At 37.0% G+C, this 24,146-nt stretch overlaps 1 protein-coding gene across 1 annotated transcript in view; it reads left to right on the top strand.

The window, feature by feature from the left end:
* The window catches only part of LOC146610940 (metabotropic glutamate receptor 4-like), a 135,490-nt gene that overhangs the window by 72,883 nt on the left and 38,461 nt on the right, over positions 1–24,146 (top strand). Inside the window, exon 3 of the mRNA XM_085345394.1 lies at positions 18,667–18,802. Coding sequence (XP_085201520.1) covers positions 18,667–18,802 — 136 coding nt within the window. The remainder of the gene's footprint in view (positions 1–18,666; positions 18,803–24,146) is intronic.

Raw genomic sequence — 24,146 nt, 5'->3', positions numbered from 1 at the left:
TCACTACAGACATGTCCAGTACTCTCTGTGCCACTGCGTCCATTCAGTTTCTGCCAGATTCAAGCTGCTGCCTATCATCAGTCTTCCTGGAAAGGCACCGACAGCAGAGCCCCCTGTGTGTCCGGCTCAGCTACCTCTTTGAACAGTCCACACAAAGGGGGAATCAAAGCCCCACAGGGAGATTTAAACTTTTCCTCTTCTTTTTTGGAAAATAATGTTTTTTCCCCACATACTTTAAATTATGTGTTTAATACTACTTAATACTGACCTTGCACATACACTGTATCAGCTTAAAAAAACATATTACATCTTTTAAAATCCCAGACTACACATAAAAAGAGGCAATGAGTTCTGAAGTCATGCCAAGAGTGGAATCATGCTCTAAATGAATGGAAAACGAATCTCAGAGAAATGTTCTTGCACATGATAATATGTTGAGCACAAGCTGGTGTAAATGATTAGCTTCAATGTGTTAACTTAAAATAGGTTTTTCTAATATAGGAAAAACCTATTTTATAAATCTTTGGGATTCTGAGTTTATGATATGAAACATAATGAATAAAACCTGTAATTTATGTCATGTGAAATGAAATTTTGAATATACTAACATATACTTGATAATATACTGAAAGAATCTTAAGTAATCCATGATCTATATTAATCTACATAATCAAAATGATAGCCTTCTGAAATCTTATTTTTTGGGTTGTTTTTTTTTTTTTACACCATCTTGGTTTAACTGAAACACTTTTTATTAACAGCTGTCATATGAAAAACAATATAAACAGTCTTGAGGCTACTTTGCACTGTCTTGAGGAATCCATTTCCACTGTTGCCACATCTTCAGTGCTCAAGTGTAATCTTGTTTTGCATCATTCCCGAAGCACATTAACAAGTCTTTTAGGAATATTGGTACTTCAGCTGGAACCTGAACCACATGGTATGGGCAAGCATTCTGTTTCTCAGAGGGAACAGACAGGTTTATCAGCTAACAGCCTATCAGAACTGTCATTCTGCTGCTTCAGATTTCAATCTATATCTTTTAACTTTCATCGGTAGAATTGCTCTCAATCACTCTTTGTCGTAAAAACAGTTCAAACACTGAGACAACTGGCTCATTTATCAAATACACTACAATGATAGAAGACAGGCTATCACAGTGGAACAGACAATAGTCTAGAGCAATGATTGTTTTAAACAACTGTAATAACTGATAACAACTGATAATTTGTGAACAGACATTACCTGAACTGGTAAAATGCTATTATATCAACATTTTTTTTAGGCCTAAAGATTAACTAACCTGTTCCAAGTTGGTTATATTCAAGTTGCGTTCAACTATCATTGTTCTATATATCCATGTATATGCACTGATGTAGATCTACAGTACCACTTGTGTTTAAAAAAAGAAGCGTTTATTCTTATATAAATGTGAATTCTTTGATTCCTAGTCTTGTGTACTTTGACGTCACATATACACATATATATGCATATATTATACTCACACACACACACACACACACACACACACATATGTATATATATATATATATGTATATGTATGAAAAGTCCTGTCAAGTCAGCCCATCTATATGCTTTAAATTGGACTGGAGCAAAACTTTTACATGTCGGCTTTTAAAGAATTGTTGAATCCAATCCTTTGGTCCAGTTCAGGTCTTTGAGTGATTACGTGAGCGAGACAGACAGAGGAGAAGCAGACAGCTCTGTCAAAATCAAATCCACAGGTATTTGGTTGCTAAATGGGTTCTGCAGTTGTCTGCTCACATAATAAAACAGCCAGATCACAACTGGCCAAATGTTCTGTCTCATTAAACAGCCAAAGGCCATACTGAGCAACAGTCTCCCCTGCCTAATGTCACCGTGGCCCTTTGCTGTGCTGTTTTGTGTGGAGAAAATCAGCTTTTTTCTCTAACATTTTCCATGCTGAAGGAGGTTAAAAATAAAGTGTAGTCCTATTGAATAAAAATGAAAATATTTTTTTATTAGGCTTACACAATCACTGGATTCATAAAACTTCAATTACTAGAATTAGTTGTTTATTCTGTTAAAACAACAAAACCATCAGGTTTCATACATAAAATCTGAGTAGAATTGAAACTTATGCCCAGTACTACTTTTTCATTGAGAATATTGCTAATTATGATGTTGATGAGAATCAGGCAGTTGTGTTGACCCTCAAGCTGTATGATGTTAAGGTCCTCTTGTCAACACGCTCCAGATGTTTCTGTGGTGTGGTTCAGACAGTTATATCTCTACCGAGTCCCGAGCAAGTTTCAGCCTCATAAATGGATATTTATAATTTTTCTAGCAGTACCCTGCTGTTTTATGATTCTGTTTAAGACTAGCTGGAGGACAACTGTAAAAAGTGCCACCATAATGCGACAAAAAGTAGTCCGGCCATTTATATATCTGCAGAGCTTTACTGTATCTTTGTTTGCTTCCAAGCAAAATAGAAGTGAACGAATGCATTGCTGTTTGGTATTCAAAGGAGTGTAAGTCCTGGGATTACTTGTGTGTGTGTGTGTGCGCGCGTGTGTGTTGGATGATTTGGTAGAGCTGGAAGCAGCGGCACAGGTGCTAAAGTGTTGTGTTAGATGTTTGATAACACAAGGTCCTACTGTGAAATAATCTGGTATCATTGATCCAAGCTCACTGAACTTTCAAGAGGAAACTGAATTAAACTGATTTCACACAGCATTTGATCAGACTGGCTGGACTTATCAGAAAGGAAATAACCTTTACTGTTTCTGTGAAAGCAAGCATGAACTACAAGCGGGTGAGCACAACTAAGAGATCCTCAAGAATGGGCATGCATTTCACCTAACCTTGGCCTTCTTTGATGAGAACTGAGTTGAGATGGGTTGAAATGCTTCTTGTGGTTCCAATAGCAGAGCGGTTAGGGTATATACCACATGTGTGCATATCCCTTTATTGATGTAACCACTGATCAAATATCTCCCTGGGGTCATTTGCTGTGTGTTATCCTGCTGGTCTACCTCCCTCATTTCCTGTCACTATGCCACTAACAAAATAAAGGCCAAATTCTAAAAGGTGCCTTAAAAACAGCTTCAAATGACAGCATCGTTTTAGTATTACTAGGCAAAATTTACAACTGAATCGAACAAAATTCAATTTCACAACGAACTTCAAACTGACTGTTCAGTTTCACATGAAATATCTAGACTTTCTTCATCAAGTAGGAGTCTCCTATATTCAGTTTTAACAGCCTCTTTAGAGTTCTGCTTCTGTCGCAACAAATCAAAGAATAACACTCTGCCAATGCAGGGCAATACAGGTAAATGCATGCGATTGTTTACTACATGCCTAATGACGCTAATATACAAGAAGACCAATCCTTTCCAGATGGCCCAGAAGTCTGAAATCAAAGTGAAGATTATAGAATATACACAGCTGCTAATGCTAATGGTCAAAGCTCCTTTGACTACGATGACCTGGATGACTGAGAACCTTCACAGACCTATGTTTGTTTGTTTTTACTGTGTTAAAAAAGTCATTTCCAGTAGCTTTTCCAGTAGTTTGCATTTATTGCATCTAGTGCATACAGATCATCTACGCAGTCAAAACCATATTGCATACATATCAGCTCTCCTTTCAGCATCTACTACTTCCAACATTTTTTCTTCTTCAAAAAGGCATCATGAAGTCAATTTTTAATAACCACATAACACATTTGCAAATCCTTCTCTCACTTTGGTAATACAACCTCAAAAAGAGAGGTACATTTACTGTTCTATCATTCAAACATCATGAGTATTTCTATATCCTTTCTGGGGTCCAGGTAATTTCACTGTAAGATTCTTTGGGATGATTCATGTATAATTGTGAAAGTAATCAATAGAAAGTTAAAGACCTCTATTACAATTGCATTGAATGAGAAATAGTATTATTAAAGGCCATGACTTCTATTTTTCATAGGTAAGAATTGTAGATGCTAAAAACATGTTGGGACTTGTGAATTACTCCTTATTTTGTTTTGTGTTACATTGATGTGAAACTTTGTTAGTTACAGTAATGCAATTTCTGATTGAGCACACGAAATATGTTGACTTTATCAAGCTTCAGCTATGCTAGCCATTCTGTGATTATTTCATGCTTCTTAGAATAAAAATTAAAACCCATTACATAAATAAACCACTATACAGTGTTGTCAATACTATTTATGCTAGGCAATCTGGTAATCAACTAAATACATCGGCGATATAATATAATTATAATATAATTTATAATTTGTAAATCGGCGTAAATAAATCTGGTAATACCTGAAATGAGTAAAGAAAAACAACTGCTTATTTATGCAAGATAATTCATAATTTTATGTGGGGGGTGGGGGGGTGTTATATTGGTTGGGTCTGATTACCCCCTAACCCCCCTGGAAATTATGCCCCTGACTAAATTGATGCCAGTCCAAAGAAATGAGAAGTGAGATCATGACCAAAATTATTGGGATTCATACACAGACGACATAAATATCTAATAAAAATTTCATTGCACACTCACTAAAATAGTTGTCAAGATATTCCTACAAGTATCAACCACAATATAATAATAAATGTTAAGTATGGAGATTGCCAGCGTGAGTGGGTTTCACTCCAATGATGACAGTGGATTTGTGCTAATCCACCCAGTAGCTGTTGAAATATTTGTTGTTTACCAACCAACACATATTACTCTTCCTAGATTAACTGCACTAGGGGAAATAGTTCCTAAGCAGCTTCAAACAGGCTACTTCCCTTCATGTAACCATGCCACTTCTTTAAAAGTTATGAAGAGCAAATTTTAGACCACGTTTGGTTAAAATCTCAAAGTTTAATTTTGAACAAAGAGTAACTCACAGTTTCTGCAAAGTAAGGCCACTCAGGAATTTGTTTAGTCATGCTGAAATACATTATATTCTGAAATGACAAATAATATAATAAAAGAGGAAAAAAGCTTTTGTTTTTTTCACTACTTTATTTTCACTGTAAGGAGACACAGCAGAAGAAAGATTCAGGCATAAAATATTAACGCTAGACTATTCAAATGTCACATGCAGGACCTGTTTGCATGAGCCTCATAACTATGTCAGCCCCTGTTTGGGCATGATAAACAGTGTCATCATCAGGACAGTTTGTCAAATGACAGCATGTCAGGCAACCATTTCATCTGCTGTTGCTGGACTGTGACTGAAAACTTCCATCATTTCAGACACAGAGCTGTTTTCCAAAAGCTGTTTTCATTTGGGCATATCCTTTGTCTCAAACTGCCTCTTGGGATTAAGGCTGGAGTGTCATTATGGAAAATGATTAAAAGAAAAGAGGGATAAAAGTACGGTGCCTTGTTATAGACACCATTGAAATGCAAGACCGTCCTTGATGCACAAGTCTTTGGTCCTTCACAAGATTTTGTTGTGTTTGTGATTCTGTCCGAAAAGCTGCTATTCCTCTAGTGTCCTTATTAGAGAGCGCAGGTCTTCTATAGTAATGGAAGGTGCACTCTGTGTCAGTTTATTCTCACCTTGTGAAAAGAAGTGCCATTTTCTTTCAGTGGATATTGTATACCTATTTATTGCATCCTTTATATAATCAAGTTTAGTGAGTATTATGGAATCAGACGGTCCCAGTATTTGAAATGAAAGGTGATTATTTTGTTTTTCATCTGAAGCAAGCCTACAAGACGAAACCTTAAATGTCAGTATGACAACGTTTCTTCCCCCTGCCCCCCATATGGCGGGGGCTTTACTTTTCCTAAATTTGGACACTGACATTGCAATCTGCAATTAATTGAATGGATAGTATAAAATTGTAATTAATCAGATTTCCTTGCAAATGACAGTAGAAGCAGAGGAAAAGGGCAGCAAATATAGCACAGCGCAGGATGACAGGGGGATTATGCAAATGTTAGAAATGAGAGTTGCGTACTGCACCCTTTGTCATGAGGGAAATGTCAAGAGGAGTGATTTGAATACTCATTAACCTGAAAAGCCGTGAGAAAAATATTGTCAGAAGAGTTTTTCAATAATATTGAAAATGTTTCAATAAACACAGGCTATTACTTACTTATGTAAATTCACCTTATGATTTTATGATACTATGGCTATAATTAAGCTATCACTATGACAAAGACAGAATACTATAGTCTGTTTAATGAATTGATTCTTATTAATACAGCTTTGTTTTGCTGTGATAGTAAGAATTACTAGAACAGGTAATCAATTCAGAAAAACAGATGACAGCATTATGTAAATTTATAGCTTTGCATTATAAAGTGTACTATTCCAATTATACAATGTGTGGAAGAAAGGAAGTCAGAAGACCGGAAGGAAGAAAAGACGCAAGGGAGGAACATATTCCTGCACCCCCGGTTTAACATGTCAAACACAGGAAATCCTTAAGAGGACTTAGACAGCTGCTCCTTCCACTTCAGGCCTTGTTAAGTTCTGATGAGTGCCATATTGGGCTTCCGAGGGTAAAAGAAAACGTTAGGGGATTTTTCTCGTAAACTGTACATCCACCCATGTCCTTGGTATTATACTTGAAACCCCAGCACTGTTCACCTATTGAAATTATTTAAACTACCTTATCAGCACTAAATGGCCAAAGGCAACAAGACTAGAGGCCACAGAACCATTCAAAGGCTACATTTAGATTTCAGGATTCATACATAAATCATGTTGAACAGATATAGAAATGAAGTTATCTAATTTCATTAAACTCATACTGTAACATTTTGATGGATTTCCAAATGCTTTTGACAATTTTAATTTAGTTACATTGTTATGCTGTTCTGTCTACTTAGCACTTCCCTATTTTCCACTGTTCATTACCTTGTTTGATTAGCACTTTGCAAATGATTTCATGCCTTTACAGCTGTCACAACTACATTTTCAAAGGATGCTTTATGTTACTTTCAACCACCTGGAACTTGATTCCTCAGACTGAAAATCAATGAAGGGTTTTAGCTGCAGGTGCACAGAGAGAGAACGATTGTCAAGACTTTGCCACTGATCTTGTATTTGCATAATGTGCTTTATCTCTATCATGTCACAGAGAATTGCCAACCCTGCATTGCAGAATATCTCAAACTTTCACTGATGCCACAAAACACAATCTGTCGGTTCTCTTTATCGGGTTAAAGTTTCTCAGTTACAATATCTAATACTTTACTGGCACTGAAAAGTGAAGTTGTGCAATTCACAAATTTTTTTCTGGACATGCATTTAAAAGTTTAGAAGTTTGCATAATTGGCAAACGAACACATTTTGTGGATTTTATTAAAAATGAGTGAGTGAGTTAATAAAGAGATACCAATTGTTCATGGAGAAATTTAACATTTTCCACATTGTGAAAGTATAAAGATTTAGACCAATATGCTGATGCTAAAGCAAATTTAGAAAATGGGGTATACTTATCTGAGAATAGTTTATCACTGCATCACGGAGAAGGTGCAAGTCTTGGGCTCAGCCAATATAAAGTAAAGCTGCTTAATTACAAAAAAGATGAGGTAGATGGGTCCTGCTGCAGTGTTAGGGTATACTTTTGAACCATAACATACTTTAATAGTTCTGCACATTTCTGAAAGAAGCAAGGATATGTAACATTTTCTGTCACTTGAAATATAATTCTGAAAATATTTGACCATTTGTAATGGGCTTATGTACCAAACCAGAAGCAGATCTCTATTTATATCACTTTTCACTGATGTTCTCAGACTGAAATCTCTTACAAAAGAGCACTTTGCACTATTTATAAGAGCTACAAAATATAATGCATTTACTCAAGGGTAGAAACCTGATTTGCTTTTAAGTAACAAATTCAAAGACATGTCTAAACCTACAGTACATCTGTGCTTTTTAATACTATCATGATACGTGTGTTGATTCCTCTTATCTTTTCTTGGGGAAAATAGAACTGCAAATGTAACACAGTACTTTATCATGTAAAATTTTCTGTTAATGTGAATACTTAGTAATACTGAATATAAGGCTAACTCTTCAGGAAGTAGGAGAGGACTATTTTTTATTCATTAGAAATCTTGTTTATTAGTAATTGTGTCTTGGAGAAAACTGTTAAAAACAAGCAGTGCTTTCTCATAGCCAAACCCTATACATACTCAGTCACATTTGACACACAGAACAGTGTCAATGTATTGTCTAATAATCAAGCACTTAACTAATTACTGTGCCTCTAGTCCTTCTGTATCTAATTCTTATCAGAAATAGTGTAATTTAGTAGAAAAGAAATCCACAATTTATAGACAAATTAACCAATGAAAATGTGCTGCACCTGCTCCTGAAAAGCAAAGCAAACCAAACACACCATTTATGACATCCAAAGGATCAAAATAACCTACGATTATATGCCAAAAGACAGAATGTCAACCACTATTTCATTTTGAAGCGTGTACCGATTACATAGTCTAACAGTGTGTGTAGGTGCAGGATCATTTTCAGAAATTCTTGGAAAACATAAGAATATGCCCCTCAAGGCCTTCTGTAGCTCTTCACCCAAACCCACTCATGATTAGAGAGCACCATTAATGTTTGCCTTGCAAGAGGAGGCAGTGCATACTTTAAACTCTTCATCTTTGGCTTAGAGATATATTCACATTAGGAGACATGCTATGCAGATTCTCCTTAGTAAGAGGAAAGTCCCGTGTTTGTCAGGTGACTCATTTTACCACAGTGCAGAAAACCTCATTTCACAGTGCTTAGAGGCCTGCCTTTGATTTATAAATCATTTGCACTCAGAAAGAAAATGTCATTCAGTCATTCTCAAATCTAACTCATAGTTACCCCAGAGCCTTTTTATTCAAGATCTGGGAACTCACTAGACGACATGCTATTCAGCAAAACTGCTTAATTAAAAATAAGACAAAGTTCTTTTCTAAAGAGTAGAAACACATTACCCAAATATCTACGTATGGATTTATGCAACCTTCGGTCAAATTGTCAGCTGCATATGGAAAAAAAAATAAAAAAATTAAAAAAAAAACCTCAGATTGATACAATTTAGAACTTCACAGTTGCTGAAAAATAGGACAGTGTTGGATTTCTCAACCTCCTGCTGACGCAGACAAATCATTTGTGCTTACACCACCGAGTTGAAATAATCATTTTAATGTATGTCATGGTAGTCAATAAACAGTGCTCTCGCTTGTTCCAGTAGCAATAACATTTCAAAACATATTTCTAAAAAAAATGGATGTGCTGAAACGTAAAACTAGGGTTCTTATGAATATATTTTAAATTTCAAATAGATCAAAAGCCCTACCACAAAATATTTGATATCTGATAATTGTTACTAAATTGACTTGACATTGCAAGTGCCGTGATTACATGATTTCATAATGAATGTAAAACGAATGCAGAGGAAAATAAAAATAAATATTCTTAGCAGTACATCTTCCTTTTGTTGCACATCTTTCTGATTCAGTGGGTACACCACTAACATTGACCCTAAACACTGAATAACCTACTTATAAATAATGAATAAAGGCATTAATAAGTTATTTCAATGATGCTTTTATTGAACAAGGTCAAAGTGTTTTTCGTCCATGTTTATACCTCCCACCCTTTATAACATCTTGTGCTTTCTTTAAAAAGTACACTGCAGTGGAGGCACTGCATGTTTACAGCACGCACTAACTTGAAGAAACAGTGTGGGATGAATAATATGTACAAAATAGCATGTTCTGTCACTGCTGCCCTCTTGCCCTCCATGAGCTTCCCCTGCACTGTGGAGATAAATATAGAATGTGTCCACTTCCCTCCGGGACTTACAGTGTGCTGATATCAGAGCAAAGTTGCTGACAGATGTTGGACCAGTACTGGTTGCCATTTGGCTTAAGAAAATAGCCATGTCAACAAATACTTTCAGTTGATCCATCAGCTTAGAGGCCGGAGTGTAACAAAAGTTCCACCATGCTGTGGCCTTATATAATACTACTTTCACAGATTGTTAGCAGATTCATCAATACAAGTTTGAGTGGACCTTTTTTGTTGTTGTCGTTGTAATAGAGGCCAAAGATTAGAGCCTTGCAGTCAATTTAGCCACTAGTTGAGAGTACAGCCCCTGCAAATTGGTTCTTTCTATACCTTCTTTTTGATATTTAGGAAATAAAATATATATCTGTACCTGTACCAGGTTAATCATCTTAGTTTAGACTATTTAGTGTATGAATTTTGATAATCAATATGATGTACAGCACCAGTTAAATGGAATATCATGAATTAAGTGAATCAAAGGGGCAATGTGTTGATTCGACATGGTGTGCAAAACGTTTTAATTCTAATTTTTGTCATGCAGTTGGTCAAAGTTGTTTCCGAACATCCCTCTGCTGTTTCACCAAATTGAATTCACCCCCCAAAAAATATTCTAATGGATATTATAACATAAAAACTAGTTTATGTTACAATTTCTTATTTCTTTTTTCTTTTTTAACAGCATATAATACTTTATAACGTGCCTAAGTAACCATTAAAAGAAAAGCAGGACACATTTCATTGCTGACTACAATTCTAACAATAAATGTGTGGCAGGGTTAGATTTCGCGTTGTTACAAAAAGGAAAAGCATGCAACATCAAACATAACTACAGCCATCAAATACATCAAATAGTTTCTGTAAAAAACACAAAACTGATGTCCAGTACAAATGCTGCCAGATCTGTCATGCGAAAGTAGAATGTACTGGCCAACATTACATGAATAAATTCATATAGGCTTTTTTAAAAACATGTTTCAGTATCTATATGTGGCATGTGAATATAGCTTTTTGATAAATCCCATTTAGATTACAACATATTTTATTTGGGGTGTCTTGTGGTATACTATCATTATAGAAAGTACATAACACAGGAAGATACACCACAGTCTTCTTTAATCCAATCTAATTTCACACACCACCATGCAGATGTCTTTCTAATTAACATCAGAGCATATCCCCTTGAGTATGTTTGAAACCCATTATAAGACTACACAGCAATCTGGGAAATTGCTTTCTATCATTTTGTTTCATCTTATGCTTCTTTGATACCCAAATATCCAACAGTACCATTTTAGTAACATGGCATAGATTAGCAACTCTATTGCTACTGGGTTGTTGAAAAATCAAGAACTCAAAATGTTAAAAAGACCTGGCACATTGCTGTGGCTTCTGCTACTTAATTGAATCAACATGATGCTTCAGGGTTTGGACTGATATTTTAACATAAGTCCAAGCTGACATATCCATCATGTCTCAAATGACATGTTTTATCTGGAAGACTTTGGCCAGGGAGTACACGACATTGTTTCATCTATCCAAGTTATACCTGAACTAAAAGATAGTGTTTTAAAGTGTTTTGAAAAGCTAGGTAATGGAAAACTGTCCTATGGCACAGACATAGCAAACTCTGTACTGTGTGTAAACCTTTTAATCATATTTGCCAGTTGTTACAGCTGGTTTAAAGAAACTGTGGGTGTACTCACACTAGGGTATGTGTGCAGTGTCCAAGCACATTTGACCCCCAAAGTTCAGTTTGTTTGACTAATGTATTCATTTTGCTCTATGTGAACAGTGCCCTGGGCCAGGTGTCCTGGCACTGTTCCTGGAGAGTCCTGGCCCAGGGCACTCTGGGACATATTTGTATAAAATATCTACAGTACAGGACTGTCTATTTTTATGGTCTCTTAGTACATATCTACTGTTCTCCAGTATAGATATTTATCTACTCTGACAGAAAAGTCAGACAGAGAGCATGTGTTCACTGAAATCTGAGAGGGGGAACTTGATTCGCACGAGCTTCACACAAAAAACAGTTCAGCCTAATTTTCCCAGCAGTACACAATAGTGAAGCCAGGACTCGTCACAAAATCTAGCCCAAAGCTGCTCCCCGATAATAACCTGATGAGTTATCCAGACGGAGCAAAAAGACATCATTGCGTCTGAAATGAATTTTAAAAGAAGAAACAATGTGTATATGCACACACATACAGTACAACCACATATAGGTATAATAACTAAGACTGCTTTTATGAAATGGGGCAGATAAAAGCTTTAGATATGAAAAATGGCACAGATGCTTGCCATAATCAAGACAAATTGCATTGATAGATAGGGAATAGGGGCCATTCATCTTCTTCCCCCAAATAAAAAAGCCATTCATGTTCATGTGCAGTCTCTGTCATGTACCGCGTATACACTTAGTCAACATGTTGTTCCTTTGTAATGTTTTACACCTGGTACAGGCAGGAGTTGTCTTTAATTCACCCAATCTACTGAAAATAGCAAAAATGGAAGAAATCTGTTAGTCTGGGCCATCTCTGCAGCTCTGCAGTATATAATAATTATAATGGGATATTATACTGTAATTGAACCCCTGAAGAGAAATTCATTTCCTTTCATCCCGTCAGACCTGCACACTGAGGTGAGTGCACAGCATCAGTGACAGAAAAGCACCTCAGGGACTTTGGGGTGGGAGATTTAGAGTCTTGCTCCAGGACACTTTAGCATGGTGGTTGCTCTAACATGGGACTGAATGTGAGCCTTTTCAAGCAGGGTCAGTCCCCTTAATGATTTCAGTGCGAGGTTTCCCTCTTTCTCTTCCCAGTGCTTCTCTCCCTCACACTCACTCACTGCATTCTGATAAGACAGGAGAAACATTATCTGTAAAAAGAGATAATGTACCAATAACAAAGCGCTGCAGCTCATTTATAGTAACATTTTACACCACTGAATGGTCACGATTCTACCTGTACTCTTCTTTTTCTAGCTTAGAACCAATTCCATCCATCCATTTTCTCTCACTGCGCCGGTTTACAAGCAGGACACTTTGCCAGTTTATAGCAGGCTTCTGGTGAACTGATTTGCATAAATCATGTTGTTTACAATTTACTAAATCAATGGGGTATTTTTTTTTAATCTCTGTGTACAGGTATCACCATGGGCTGGTTTTGTTTTTTTTAAGTTTCTTAATTCTTTGATCTCATGTGCCATTATCTGGTTGACGTAAACCACCGTGATCACACTACGGAGGCAGAGCATTGCTGATCTTTAGAGACTACTGGTCAGCACCATGGCTATACAGAGAACTAATAATGGAACAACACTGCTGTTCAAAGCAGATGGGATTTCAAAGCTCTGAGAAACTCAAGCTGGTTTTGTAATTATTAACTGATTGTGTATGTAGCCTAATAAATAATTTGCTGCCATGCAACAAAGCACCCAGGGTGTTGATGTATTCATTTAACACTGAAAAAACTGTCAAGTATCCATTGATAGAAATCGGCTCAACGTTAAAACTATAGAGGAAAAATTAGTTTGGTGATATTTCTCTCTATTTTCCTTGTGTATTTCTATCCTCCATATGAAAATGATGTCTGTTTGGTTAGGGCATCCCAATAAACTTAGTGTTTATGTACCTGCATCTTTGTCACGCTGCCAGCCTGGGGCTATTTTGTGCGCTTCTGTGCTACTCTTCACCAGCCACATGAGCTGAGCTGCAATCAGCTATGATGGTGGGGAATATTTAATGTTCATGGGAGCAACGTTTTTCCCACGGGTGTCAAATGAGAGGGAATATTAGTGTTCCGAACTATTAAGGGAACAGAGACCAGAGCTGACAGTGGAAGACACAAGAGGAGATCAGCAGTCTCCTGAGCAACGGATATTTTTAGAGGTGATTTTTCAATTTGGCTCAGAAGTTGAGAATTGTATAGGATAAGTGTTAGGAAACACATACAGCTCTTGAAGGTTTTCACAGTAGCTGCATCAGAAGTAGGAGCATTGCATCTGGCGTGTATTTGAACATTTGAAAGATTCATCAGGACAGTTACAACACTGAAGGTCAGTGTTTGGTGTTGAAACCCAGCAGTTCAGTCTCTTTCGCTCTTTCACTGATTGTTATTGTACAGGTAGTTTTAATGTAGCCAACAATAAAATGTAACTATAATTCAATATGTACCTGGAGAAGTACATTTCATCGTTTTCATAGGATTACTCTACAGTTGCATTTAGTTATTTCATAACTGTCTCTGCATGTTGTTGGTCAGCTTGCTGAGTTTAAGGAAAGTGTTGAAAAGTGGTGTACAGATAAGAAGGGGCCAGTCCTTCAAGGCATCCCTCTAACTACATCCTGTCTGATAGCAAGATGGAATCAGGCGAGTAGTTTATTGAAAAATCTGATTCTTGTAGAGACTGGTCTAATTTAATAATATTAATATAAAATTTGCAATAAGCAAGACCTATAATTAGGCCAATTAAAAGCCACTTAGGTTGTGTAAAAATACCATTCATGAACTGCCTGGCATAGCTGAATCATATATTTATATATAAATATATTTCTCTGCATTAGTCTATAGTCTTTTTGGAAAATAAAAAAAAGTATCTTGCTCAGTGGCTGCTTCCGTCTTAGGATTTGAGCCATGACTAAAGATATTAGTCAAATAACCATATCTTTAGTCATGTTATATAACAGTAGTAAAAAGAAAAATAAAGAGGAAAAAAATCAAATGCATAGATAAATCAGTGGTGAAATAAACTGCCATGTGTACCCTAGCGCTAACAGAGTTACACCAGTGGCCCCGTGGAGGACCCAGTTTTGTGCACGTCCGGTCCTTCTGGTATTCTCTGTGCAAGTTAAACAATGCTGCAGCCTGCCGCTGTGATGTGAGAAGAGAAGAAAAGGAAGGGATGAGTGCTCTGCTTCGATATAGCAGATGTTGTGGGAATGGGGGACTGAAGTACCAGTGAGGCAAAGACATAGAGTCTAATGATTGATAGAGTCTCTGAGAGCCGAGCTGCTGCAAAATTTCCCATGTGATGTGAGTGTAACGACAGCGAGTTACGCAGATAAACCTCTGTTTCACTTTAATCAAAGACTGAACCGTCAGGAGCTTTTATTTTGTAAAAAGATACGTAAATATCATGACTTATAACATACTGTACAACCTTTCCTACATACTTCTAAATATTTGATTCCACTTACCGTTCACTAAAACAACCCTAGATTTACACGCATTAACCTTTGTAGATCCATGATTAAAACTACAGGATGGGAAGCACAAAGAGAGACTGTGAATAACCATTAGAGGTTCATGGTTCACTACTTTCAGTACTGATTGAAGCCAGCAATGCCATTTCAGTTTTTAAAATTGCATAGTGTAACTCTGACTCTCTGTCTTTTTGTTAAAACTGAGGACAGAGCTCATCATCGGCAACAGTCAGGTTTCTTCATGCTCATAAAGAATGCATTTCCTCCATGACAGTAAAACACATAGCAGGAGCCATCTGAATCTCCTGCAGATTCAGAACACTAACTACTTTTAGTGAAAACCTACTCTTAAAGACAAACTATAAATGGACCAAAATGGACTGACAACCTGTCAACATTACTACAAACTCCAAATCCTCTCCTTAAACACATCTAAACACAGATCTGTCACTCCACTATTACATAATGAACTCGCCCTTTTATTCAGGCTAGTACACTAACCTTGCCCAGTGGTTATCTACAAGATTTACTTCTAGGACTGCAGTTATACTGACTAAACAGACTGATGACAGTTTGGTTAACAAGGCTTACTGAGAAGACATTTTCAGAAATATTACAATATCATAACTTCACATCAGATTTTGGCAACAACAGAACAGCCAGTATTGCTCGCTACTATAATCAATATTGAACAACTATGTGAAACGTGTTTAAAGAAAGTCTTCCAGATCACTTTGTGAGCAGTGTGCTCTAACTGCTCACAAAGTTTTATTGGCTTGATAAAGTAGTTTGTTGTGTAATCTTGCAACACCAGACAGCAAACAGATGGCTTTGAAAACATGCCTATGCCACCTTGCCTGAGTAATCATTACTCTTCACAGAGAAACCTACCTTACAACGTGCTCAAAAGCCAAAGCGTAAAATAAATAAACTTAACTTCACCTGCCTAAAATATAAATTAGGAGTGTTATGATGATGTGGAGTATAATGCCATCTGCTTTGGAAGCTTTGAAATTCCAGATTACTAAATGATGACTCGGTTAATTGTGATATTCAAGTTGTGCTTTTTTGGCATGTAAAAACAAGTAAATTAGATGTTCAGATTTGATTGAACTATTGCTTGAGTGCAGAAGGAAACATTACTTAACAACAAGACATCAACCAGTGCACACAACAGGATGAATCTGTTTCTCCAGTAAAAGAACTTCTAATCCATTTACTGAAAAGGGAATTTAAATGTAAGCCGGAACTGCTGTGTTGCACTCATGACATGCATGACCAGCAGAAATCTATACATGAAAAACAAGAAAAGGTTTCAGTAGAACAGCATTGTTATATTTTCTCCAGGATAAAATAAAACAATAGTGCAAGCCAATGACTGATCTCCCGTTTGACTTAACCAAATGTGACTTTTTGTAACCATGAGTCAAGTAGCCCAACGTCATTCATTTCGTGGCATCCTCTATTTTTTACTGATATTTCCACTTTCACAACCTATTAGTAACTGAGCAGGGGCAGGTTTTGTTTTATGGTGTGAGTATGACTGCCATGAACTGGACTAGGGGGGTATTATTTCTGCATTGATTGCTCATTGGGCGGGCTTTGTACTGGGTCCCGAAAGGGAAATTCATTAGCATGTGCATATTCTCCGTGGCATTTTGGCAGGGTGACAAAACAATTATCCTGAAATGTTGCATTGGCAGTTAAACAGCCTTAGCTTGTTGGTAACCAGGGGACATCCCCTCTTGCCTTTAGATTTGTGTTCAATAGAATGTAAGAAGGTGTGGATGCTCTTTAAATTGATCCATGGAGAATTGCTGTAGCTATAAATTGGTACATATATTCTTTCATGATAATTTCCTTGGCAAAACCCATCAGCCATTCCCACATTCTTGCAATTTCATCATGGCTGCTGATGAAATGGATTCACCCTTTACAGTCCTCAGTTAATACACAATTCTAATCTCATAAATCTCTTTTCTTTGCGTTTCTTTTTTTTTTGGTGGCTCAGAAGTTAGAGTGTGTTGTTTGCTGTTAAGAAGGTTAGTGGTTTGATCTACAGTTTCTACATCTATAATTTATGTTAAAGTGTCTTCGGGCAAGCTAAAGAAACACAAGTAGCGCTTTATTCATCCATTTGGGTTTGCATGTGTGCATGTGTCTGTGATTGCAGCTTGTAGTGCAGAAAGCGTTTCAAGTGCTGTCGGAGTAAAAAAACATTATATTATAGTCCATTTACCATGGAATAAACTAGGAAAGGGAAAGCTGTTACTAACTAACAAACCAAACTAATGTGATAGTCTAGTTACATGGTTTAAATCTGCTGTGAGACTGAACGTCTCATAGCAAGAAGGTCTGAATCTGAGAAAGGCCTCTTTATTAGGTTGATTAGTGATTCTAAAAAAAATGTTGGTGTGACAATAAGTGGTTATCTGTCACTCTGGTAACCTCTCAAAAAATTACATTAAAAAAAATTGATGACAGGGTGTACACCAGCATGAGAGAGTTGAGCCAAGGATAGAAAAAAATCTTTGTGCATTGAACACATGAAAATCACCAAATTAGACAGGAACAAATTGTCACCAGTTGAATGTTAAAATAAGATAAGATGAGATACCTTTATTAGTCCCACAAGGGGAAATTTCATTAAACTATTTGTATGTGTCCAAGTGGTAAAAGAATAATCCTTCCACCTGCACAGCACTAAGCAGCTGCACTGTCATTCAACCGTTAGAGCATCATGTACTGTGTCATTACAGTCATCTTGTTTTACGTAGAACCAAGACAGTCCACATTTTTTAAATAAAAGTAAATAAATGAGGAGTAAAAAGAGTTTGAAATTTACTGCAAAATTTCTACCCTTGAAATGTATTCAGTGGTTAAAACTTTTTTATTAAAACTGTTGTTTTCTAGGATGAAATAAAGGCCAAATTGGCCAAAACTTCAATAAGCTAATGGGATTTTTCAAATTATTAGCTTCAAAGAGTCAGCGATGCAAATTTCAATACTGCATCCAATTTTGAAACAGCGTTTCAGTTTTCCGCTTCACTATGCCTAAAATATAACAGCCGGAATTTGCTAGTTGCTTTTGCTGCTGGTCATTATCTAAATAGATAACTAATCAATATCACAGGACAATCTTGTATATTACCCCGAAACAATTATCTGACTAACTGAATTGGAAATTGAAGTAACGTATTTCATTTCTGTTTCTTTTTTTCTACTTCCCTTTCAAACGTGGTACAATCCTGGGACAAGTACCAGATTTTTTTTTAATTGAAACAATCCATGTAATAGAAAAAAATGCAAGAACAAAAGGAAACAGTTCCCAGTTAGAAAATGTATGTAGTAGCGAATGCTACTGCCCCCTGGTCTCACTGTCAGAATCATAACCTGAATTGATGGTTAGTCCCGTCTCCAAAATGCCTTCTTTTTGTCCAAGGAAAACCTTTTTTTTTAATGCCTTGCATCCCTCATTCCGTGAAATATTGCACCAGTGCACATTTAATAGTGCATTTATCATAAAAAAAAGTCCAGAAGATTGTCTTCTTTTAACCCATATCTTTTTTTCAAAGGCATAATTTGAGTTAAATTGCATCGTAAACATGTTCTCCTAATGAAACATTTGGAAACATTGTTTTTGTTTTGTTTGTTTGTTTTTTTCCCCCCCAATCAGGTGGTTTGTGCATTTCCCAGTCAGTGAAAATACCACGTGAACCAAGATCTGGAGAGTTTGGCAAGATTATCCGGAGGCTGAGTGAGAACCCCAATGCTCGAGTAGTCATTATCTTTGCCAATGAGGATGACATCAGGTGAGTACAGCAGAATCCTGAGTACTGTCAAGTAACATAATGTTTATCCAGACTTATCTCAACTACTGTTTTTAACACTTGCTTAACACCACATACCTATTTTTATGTCATGGGAAATAAATTTAAAAAAGATATAGTTCTTCAAGAAATTCAAAGCTGCACGACGAGCAGGCATGTGTTAAATCAGCGGGCTAATTAGCAGGTAGCTCAGTAGGTACAGTGGCCGCCCCATGATTGGAAGGTCGGGGGTTTGAATCCACTGAATGGCTACCCTGAGGTACCCCTGAGCAAGGTACCGTCCCTACACACTGCTCCCCGGGCGCCTGCTTAGTGGCTGCCCACTGCTTCACTGAGTGAATGGGTGAAATGCAGAGAAAAACAAGTAATTTCCCCACGGGGATCAATAAAGTATATATCATTATTATTATTATTATTATTATTATTATTATTATTATTATTAAATCAGAGGTTCCCAAAGTATGGGGCCCGTTGGGAGCACGCACTGGGCTCTCCAAATCACGGACCTACAGAATCCCACATTCTTGATTTTTAGTTCACAAACACTTCTTGTAATTACTAACTACTCCTGACATTTTGGAGATGTTAGCTCTTTATTAGGGGTGCAACGATACACAAAATTCACGGTTCGGTTCGATACTTTGGTGTTACGGTTCGATATTTTTTCGACACAAAAAATGTTCATGTCTTTTTAATTTGTCATTTATTAAAATTATAAATATTTATATTTTAATTCAAAAGTACAGTTTTTAAATTCAATGTTGCTGAAACAACAAAATAATAAAAATAAATAAATAAATCTATCTGATCGAGAAATCACTCATCTTTGGAAAAGAGTTTATAACAGAGAAATGGCTCTTTCCAAAATAAAAGCTATACTATCCGCTTCTTCTGGGCTATATTCTCAGCAGCATATTAAACATATCATGTCCCCATAAGGAGAATCATGTGCTAACGGCTGTCTAAATGACTCGGGTAAAGTTTGTAGCATGAGTGCTTGTTGTTTTTGTCTGCTTCCACGTGTCTTTGCACTACGATGATGTCGGCGTAAATGTGCAGTCATATTTGTTGTGTTCCCACTAGTGCTGTCAGCGTTAATCTCGTTAAAATGACATTAACGCCATAATGCGGCAAATCTCTGTTAACGAGTTACCACGGATCGCCCCGTGCTTGGGGCTGGACGGCGTCAACACGTTAACAAGCTAACTGCGCTAACGCACTAGTTCCCACCAATTGAGCATTGCGTGGCACATCTGACATACTGTTTTACTTTTGTCCATGACGCGCTTACCATCAGGGTCATACGTCACATGAAAACCAAGATAGTTCCAATCGCCAGATCTGAAAGAGGGTGGGGGAGGTTCAATTTCGGGTAGCGTTGAGGCAGTTGCCATGTTGCAACGAGCTTAGCTTCTGTCTTGCTAGCTTGCACTGCGCTCAGTGGATCTGCGCTAGTGATGTGCGATACCACTGATTTCCTTTCCGATCCGATACCAAGTAAAATTCAGGGTGGTATCGGCGATACTGATCCGATACCGATACTCTGTACAAAAACTTAATGTTTCATTGCATTTCATAATACAACATATAATTGTATTATGTTATTGTAATAATAACATAACCATATTGCTTCATAATGATTAGAGGACATCAGACAACTTGTTTTTGTTGTTTAATAATTCAGAATAATCATATAGAAATAAAAACGGACGTTGTGCTATTTGAGCACGTTGCCTGCCTGCAGCACTCTGTGAGAGACGTCTGTCTCGCCCTAGCAGCACCTGTCCCTGTCCTCCTCTTCAGTTCGCCTCAACATAAGCTCGTCATATTCTGTGATGTGATTTACTCCGAGGTGTTTGACGAGGTCAGTGCTGTTGCCACAACACCCCACTGTCTTGCCACATATATCACAAACCGCGTCTTGGCTGTTTGTGGAGGTAAAACGCGTCCACACATGACTCTGTTTGCGCTCAGCCATTGTTGTGAGTGTCCACGCCAGGGGCTGCGACACGTTTATACAGCCGTATATCGCACATGACTATGAAAGGCGTAAGAGGAAGTAGTTCCTTCCAAATTACACGATCCGAATGATATAGTTTCTTTCCACTGCGTTCATTTTAATGGAAAAACTACAAATTTACCCCAGAGTACTAAAATATCGATATTATAATATGAGAATCGATTCTAGAACATAAATTGCTGGTATCGGAAGAATCGATATTTCAGTATCGATCCGCACACCACTAATCTGCGCTCAACAGTGCAGCCTAGGCGGAGTAGTCGAACGCAGATCCACTGAGCGCTCAACACAGACAGCATCCTCAGAAGACAAGTTGATAAAATAAATAAAACATTTTGTATTGTTCGATGCATATGCATACCGAACCGAAAGCACTGTATCGAACGGTTCAATATCGATACGAGTATTGTTGCACCCCTACTCTTTATACAGTAAAGTTACAGTGGGATACAAATGATATCAGGCTGATCCTGCTGTAATTTGTTCCCCGCTTCATATCACGGACAAACAGCATCCCACAGTTGTTTATGTTTTTGAACCCATTTTGCACAGAGGCATTTTTTGAAAAATGTATTGATAGCAATGTTGAATATTATTACACAGGAAAAAAAACAAAAAAAACCCAGCTACACGTAAAATAATTACACTGCCTTTTAAAATAGAGGGACATTAACTGTGTGTGTATATGTAAGCGTGTAAAAACGGAAGATAGTAAGGTTAACAGTAACAGTATTTTGTCTCTGCCATTCTGCAATTCATCTCATGTAAACAATAACGTGGCGCACAGCGTGACATGAAAAAAGGCACATACCTTTGACGTTGCGTGACAAACTCTGTATTCCTCGTCCACACGTAAACGCAAAACCTGACTTTTAAAAAATCTCAATTTGATTCGAAATTGATTCGAAATGTCGTTTACGTGTGGACAAAAGGCCCAAACGCATAAAAACAGCTGCACTTTCAAAAATACCTGTGTAGGTGTGGACGTAGTGTAAAAGAGTTAGTAGTTTATTATATTGCTACCTGTAATTTATTGCAGTTTACTTTTGTTTAATTGTTTACTAAATGTTTGGGTTGTGAAATAAACCGCAATGGAGTTTGAAAACAAAATATGGGTGTGTGTGGTTGGAGGGTTTGTGCTGGGGGGGATTTTTCTGGTGAAACAAAGGCGGCCCAGCATAAAAAGTTTGGGAACCACTGTGTTAAATACTGCAGACTGTATTAGAATGTGTGTTATAGATTTATTGATTATATTACCTTTCTAAATATAATGTCCTACTCAGATGCTGATATTTATGAGTTACAAATCTGAAATCTGGTTATACTTGAATATGCTCAGTTCAACAAAATTCTATTTTTTTTGTATAGCTCACCAGACTGAGAGCCTATTAGAAAACATTTGGCGATAGTGAGGAATGGAAACCCCCCACCCCCACACACTTTTAGCAGGAAAAATCTCACAGACTGTGGGTGAGGGAGCACAAACTTCCTCTGTGTCTGGTCAGAATGAGGGAATAGCTAAGAGAAAAAAAATAAACAGCATAGAGAATCAGCAAACAGGGCAAAGCACAAAAAGAAGGCAAAGTTAATGACATGCATTACTGATTTTCAAATGCACAGGAAGTGAAATAGAGGACAGGATCAGAGAGGTGTTGAGTGCAACATCAGAGGTCCCTCAGTACCCTTGGTCTTATACCAATGCTGTCATAGCTACAAGAGACAAATGAAATAGTTAAAACAAAATCTAATCATGAGTATCTACATTTATTCGAGAATTTTGGTAAAATATAATGGCTGATGGCTGATTTTAAAATAGAAATACATGAAATAACTTGCTAGTTACCGGAATCAGATGTTTTTTAGCTGATCAGCCATGACCAGTTACAGCCCATTCAGCTGAGTGTATAGTCAATTGACTATTGATCTGCCGTAGCTAGCATGCACCTGGCCAGAAACATTACTACTGCATTGCCTCCATTCAGACCACATCAACTTAACTGTTCCACTCAGCAGCAAAATGCTGTGTAAGCTCGTGATTAAATATAAACAAGATATTACAAATGTAACATGCAAAGGGCTGTAATTGTATCTGGCGGCTGTAAAATGCTAATGCAGTAGCCGATAATTGCTTAGAGTAGCCTCTGCTGTTTCCTCATTTTCAACTCTCTGCCAATCTATGTATAAACTCAGTCAATCCTCACTCTTTATTGTGTTGTAATAGTTTAATTTAAAGTAATTGGTGTTCAACATTTATTAGCTCCAACTCGTACATGATGTACTGAGCTCACACAGCGCTGTTTGAGATACACAAAAAAGCTGCACACGGTGGGTACTAACACCAACATCAAAAACCATGTTGGAGATGTAATTATAGAGCAAGCCGTAACATGTAAAATTTGTTAGATAAAGTGAAATTCATTTTTAATTAAATCGTATTTGAACAAATGGCTCGGTAAAGTAACTTGGAGCACTTTTTTTCAGAGAATTGTTTTGACTGAAAAAAAACATAGAAGGAGAAAATTGTAAAATTGTAAACTGTAAAAATGTATTGAATCACCAAAGTTTTTATCAAGAATAAGTCTGTACATCTAAATATTATATATGTTTACTAAAAAAGATATAAACCTTTCACAGCAAAATGTTTTTTATCCAGCTACGTTTATTTATCCCTTTCAGGTACAGGTTACTTTGCAAGCCCAGAGTTTCTATATAAAGGGTATAACAACATACAGCATACCCAACAAAACCAGTCAGGTTTGTTAATGCAGCAATGAATGGTGATTCTGTATCACAAGTACTTATATACTTAGTGTGTCAGGGAGGGATTGACTACTTTGCTTCATTTTATGATAATATTTTCAAAATAATTTTGAATATTTCGTCCATTCACCCATATCCCTTCTATCCTGGTAAAGCACTTTAATCCAATTTGGCATCTGTTCTGCTGTCCCCAACTATTACAGTATACAACAGTAATGTTAAAAGTGTCCCCGCTTTTATTTGCAGGGAAACAAATGTATCAATTACAATGTATTATCTACTATCAAGATGAATTAAATTAAATAAATTGCTGTAGGCTGAATTAAGAAAGAAAAAAAACTTGTGGCTTTGTAAGGGGAAATGTTTCCCTGCAACCATTCAGTAGGCCAGTGTATTCACAGTGGAAAAGGGCAGTGATTTGGGGCAGTCTCTTGATAATGACCGGGGCAGACGTCCCAGTGCTCATTGACTTAATCCGGTCCTGATAACGGGTAATAGTCTGGATATATAGTAATTACAGAAAGCCAGAGGGATCACAGTACGGCA

This window comes from Diplotaxodon limnothrissa, linkage group LG20 (genome assembly GCF_057381915.1).
Source record: "Diplotaxodon limnothrissa isolate DT_005_m linkage group LG20, D_limnothrissa_male_GT1.1, whole genome shotgun sequence".
Taxonomy (NCBI): domain Eukaryota; kingdom Metazoa; phylum Chordata; class Actinopteri; order Cichliformes; family Cichlidae; genus Diplotaxodon; species Diplotaxodon limnothrissa.
This window is presented reverse-complemented; position numbering and strand designations above follow the sequence as displayed.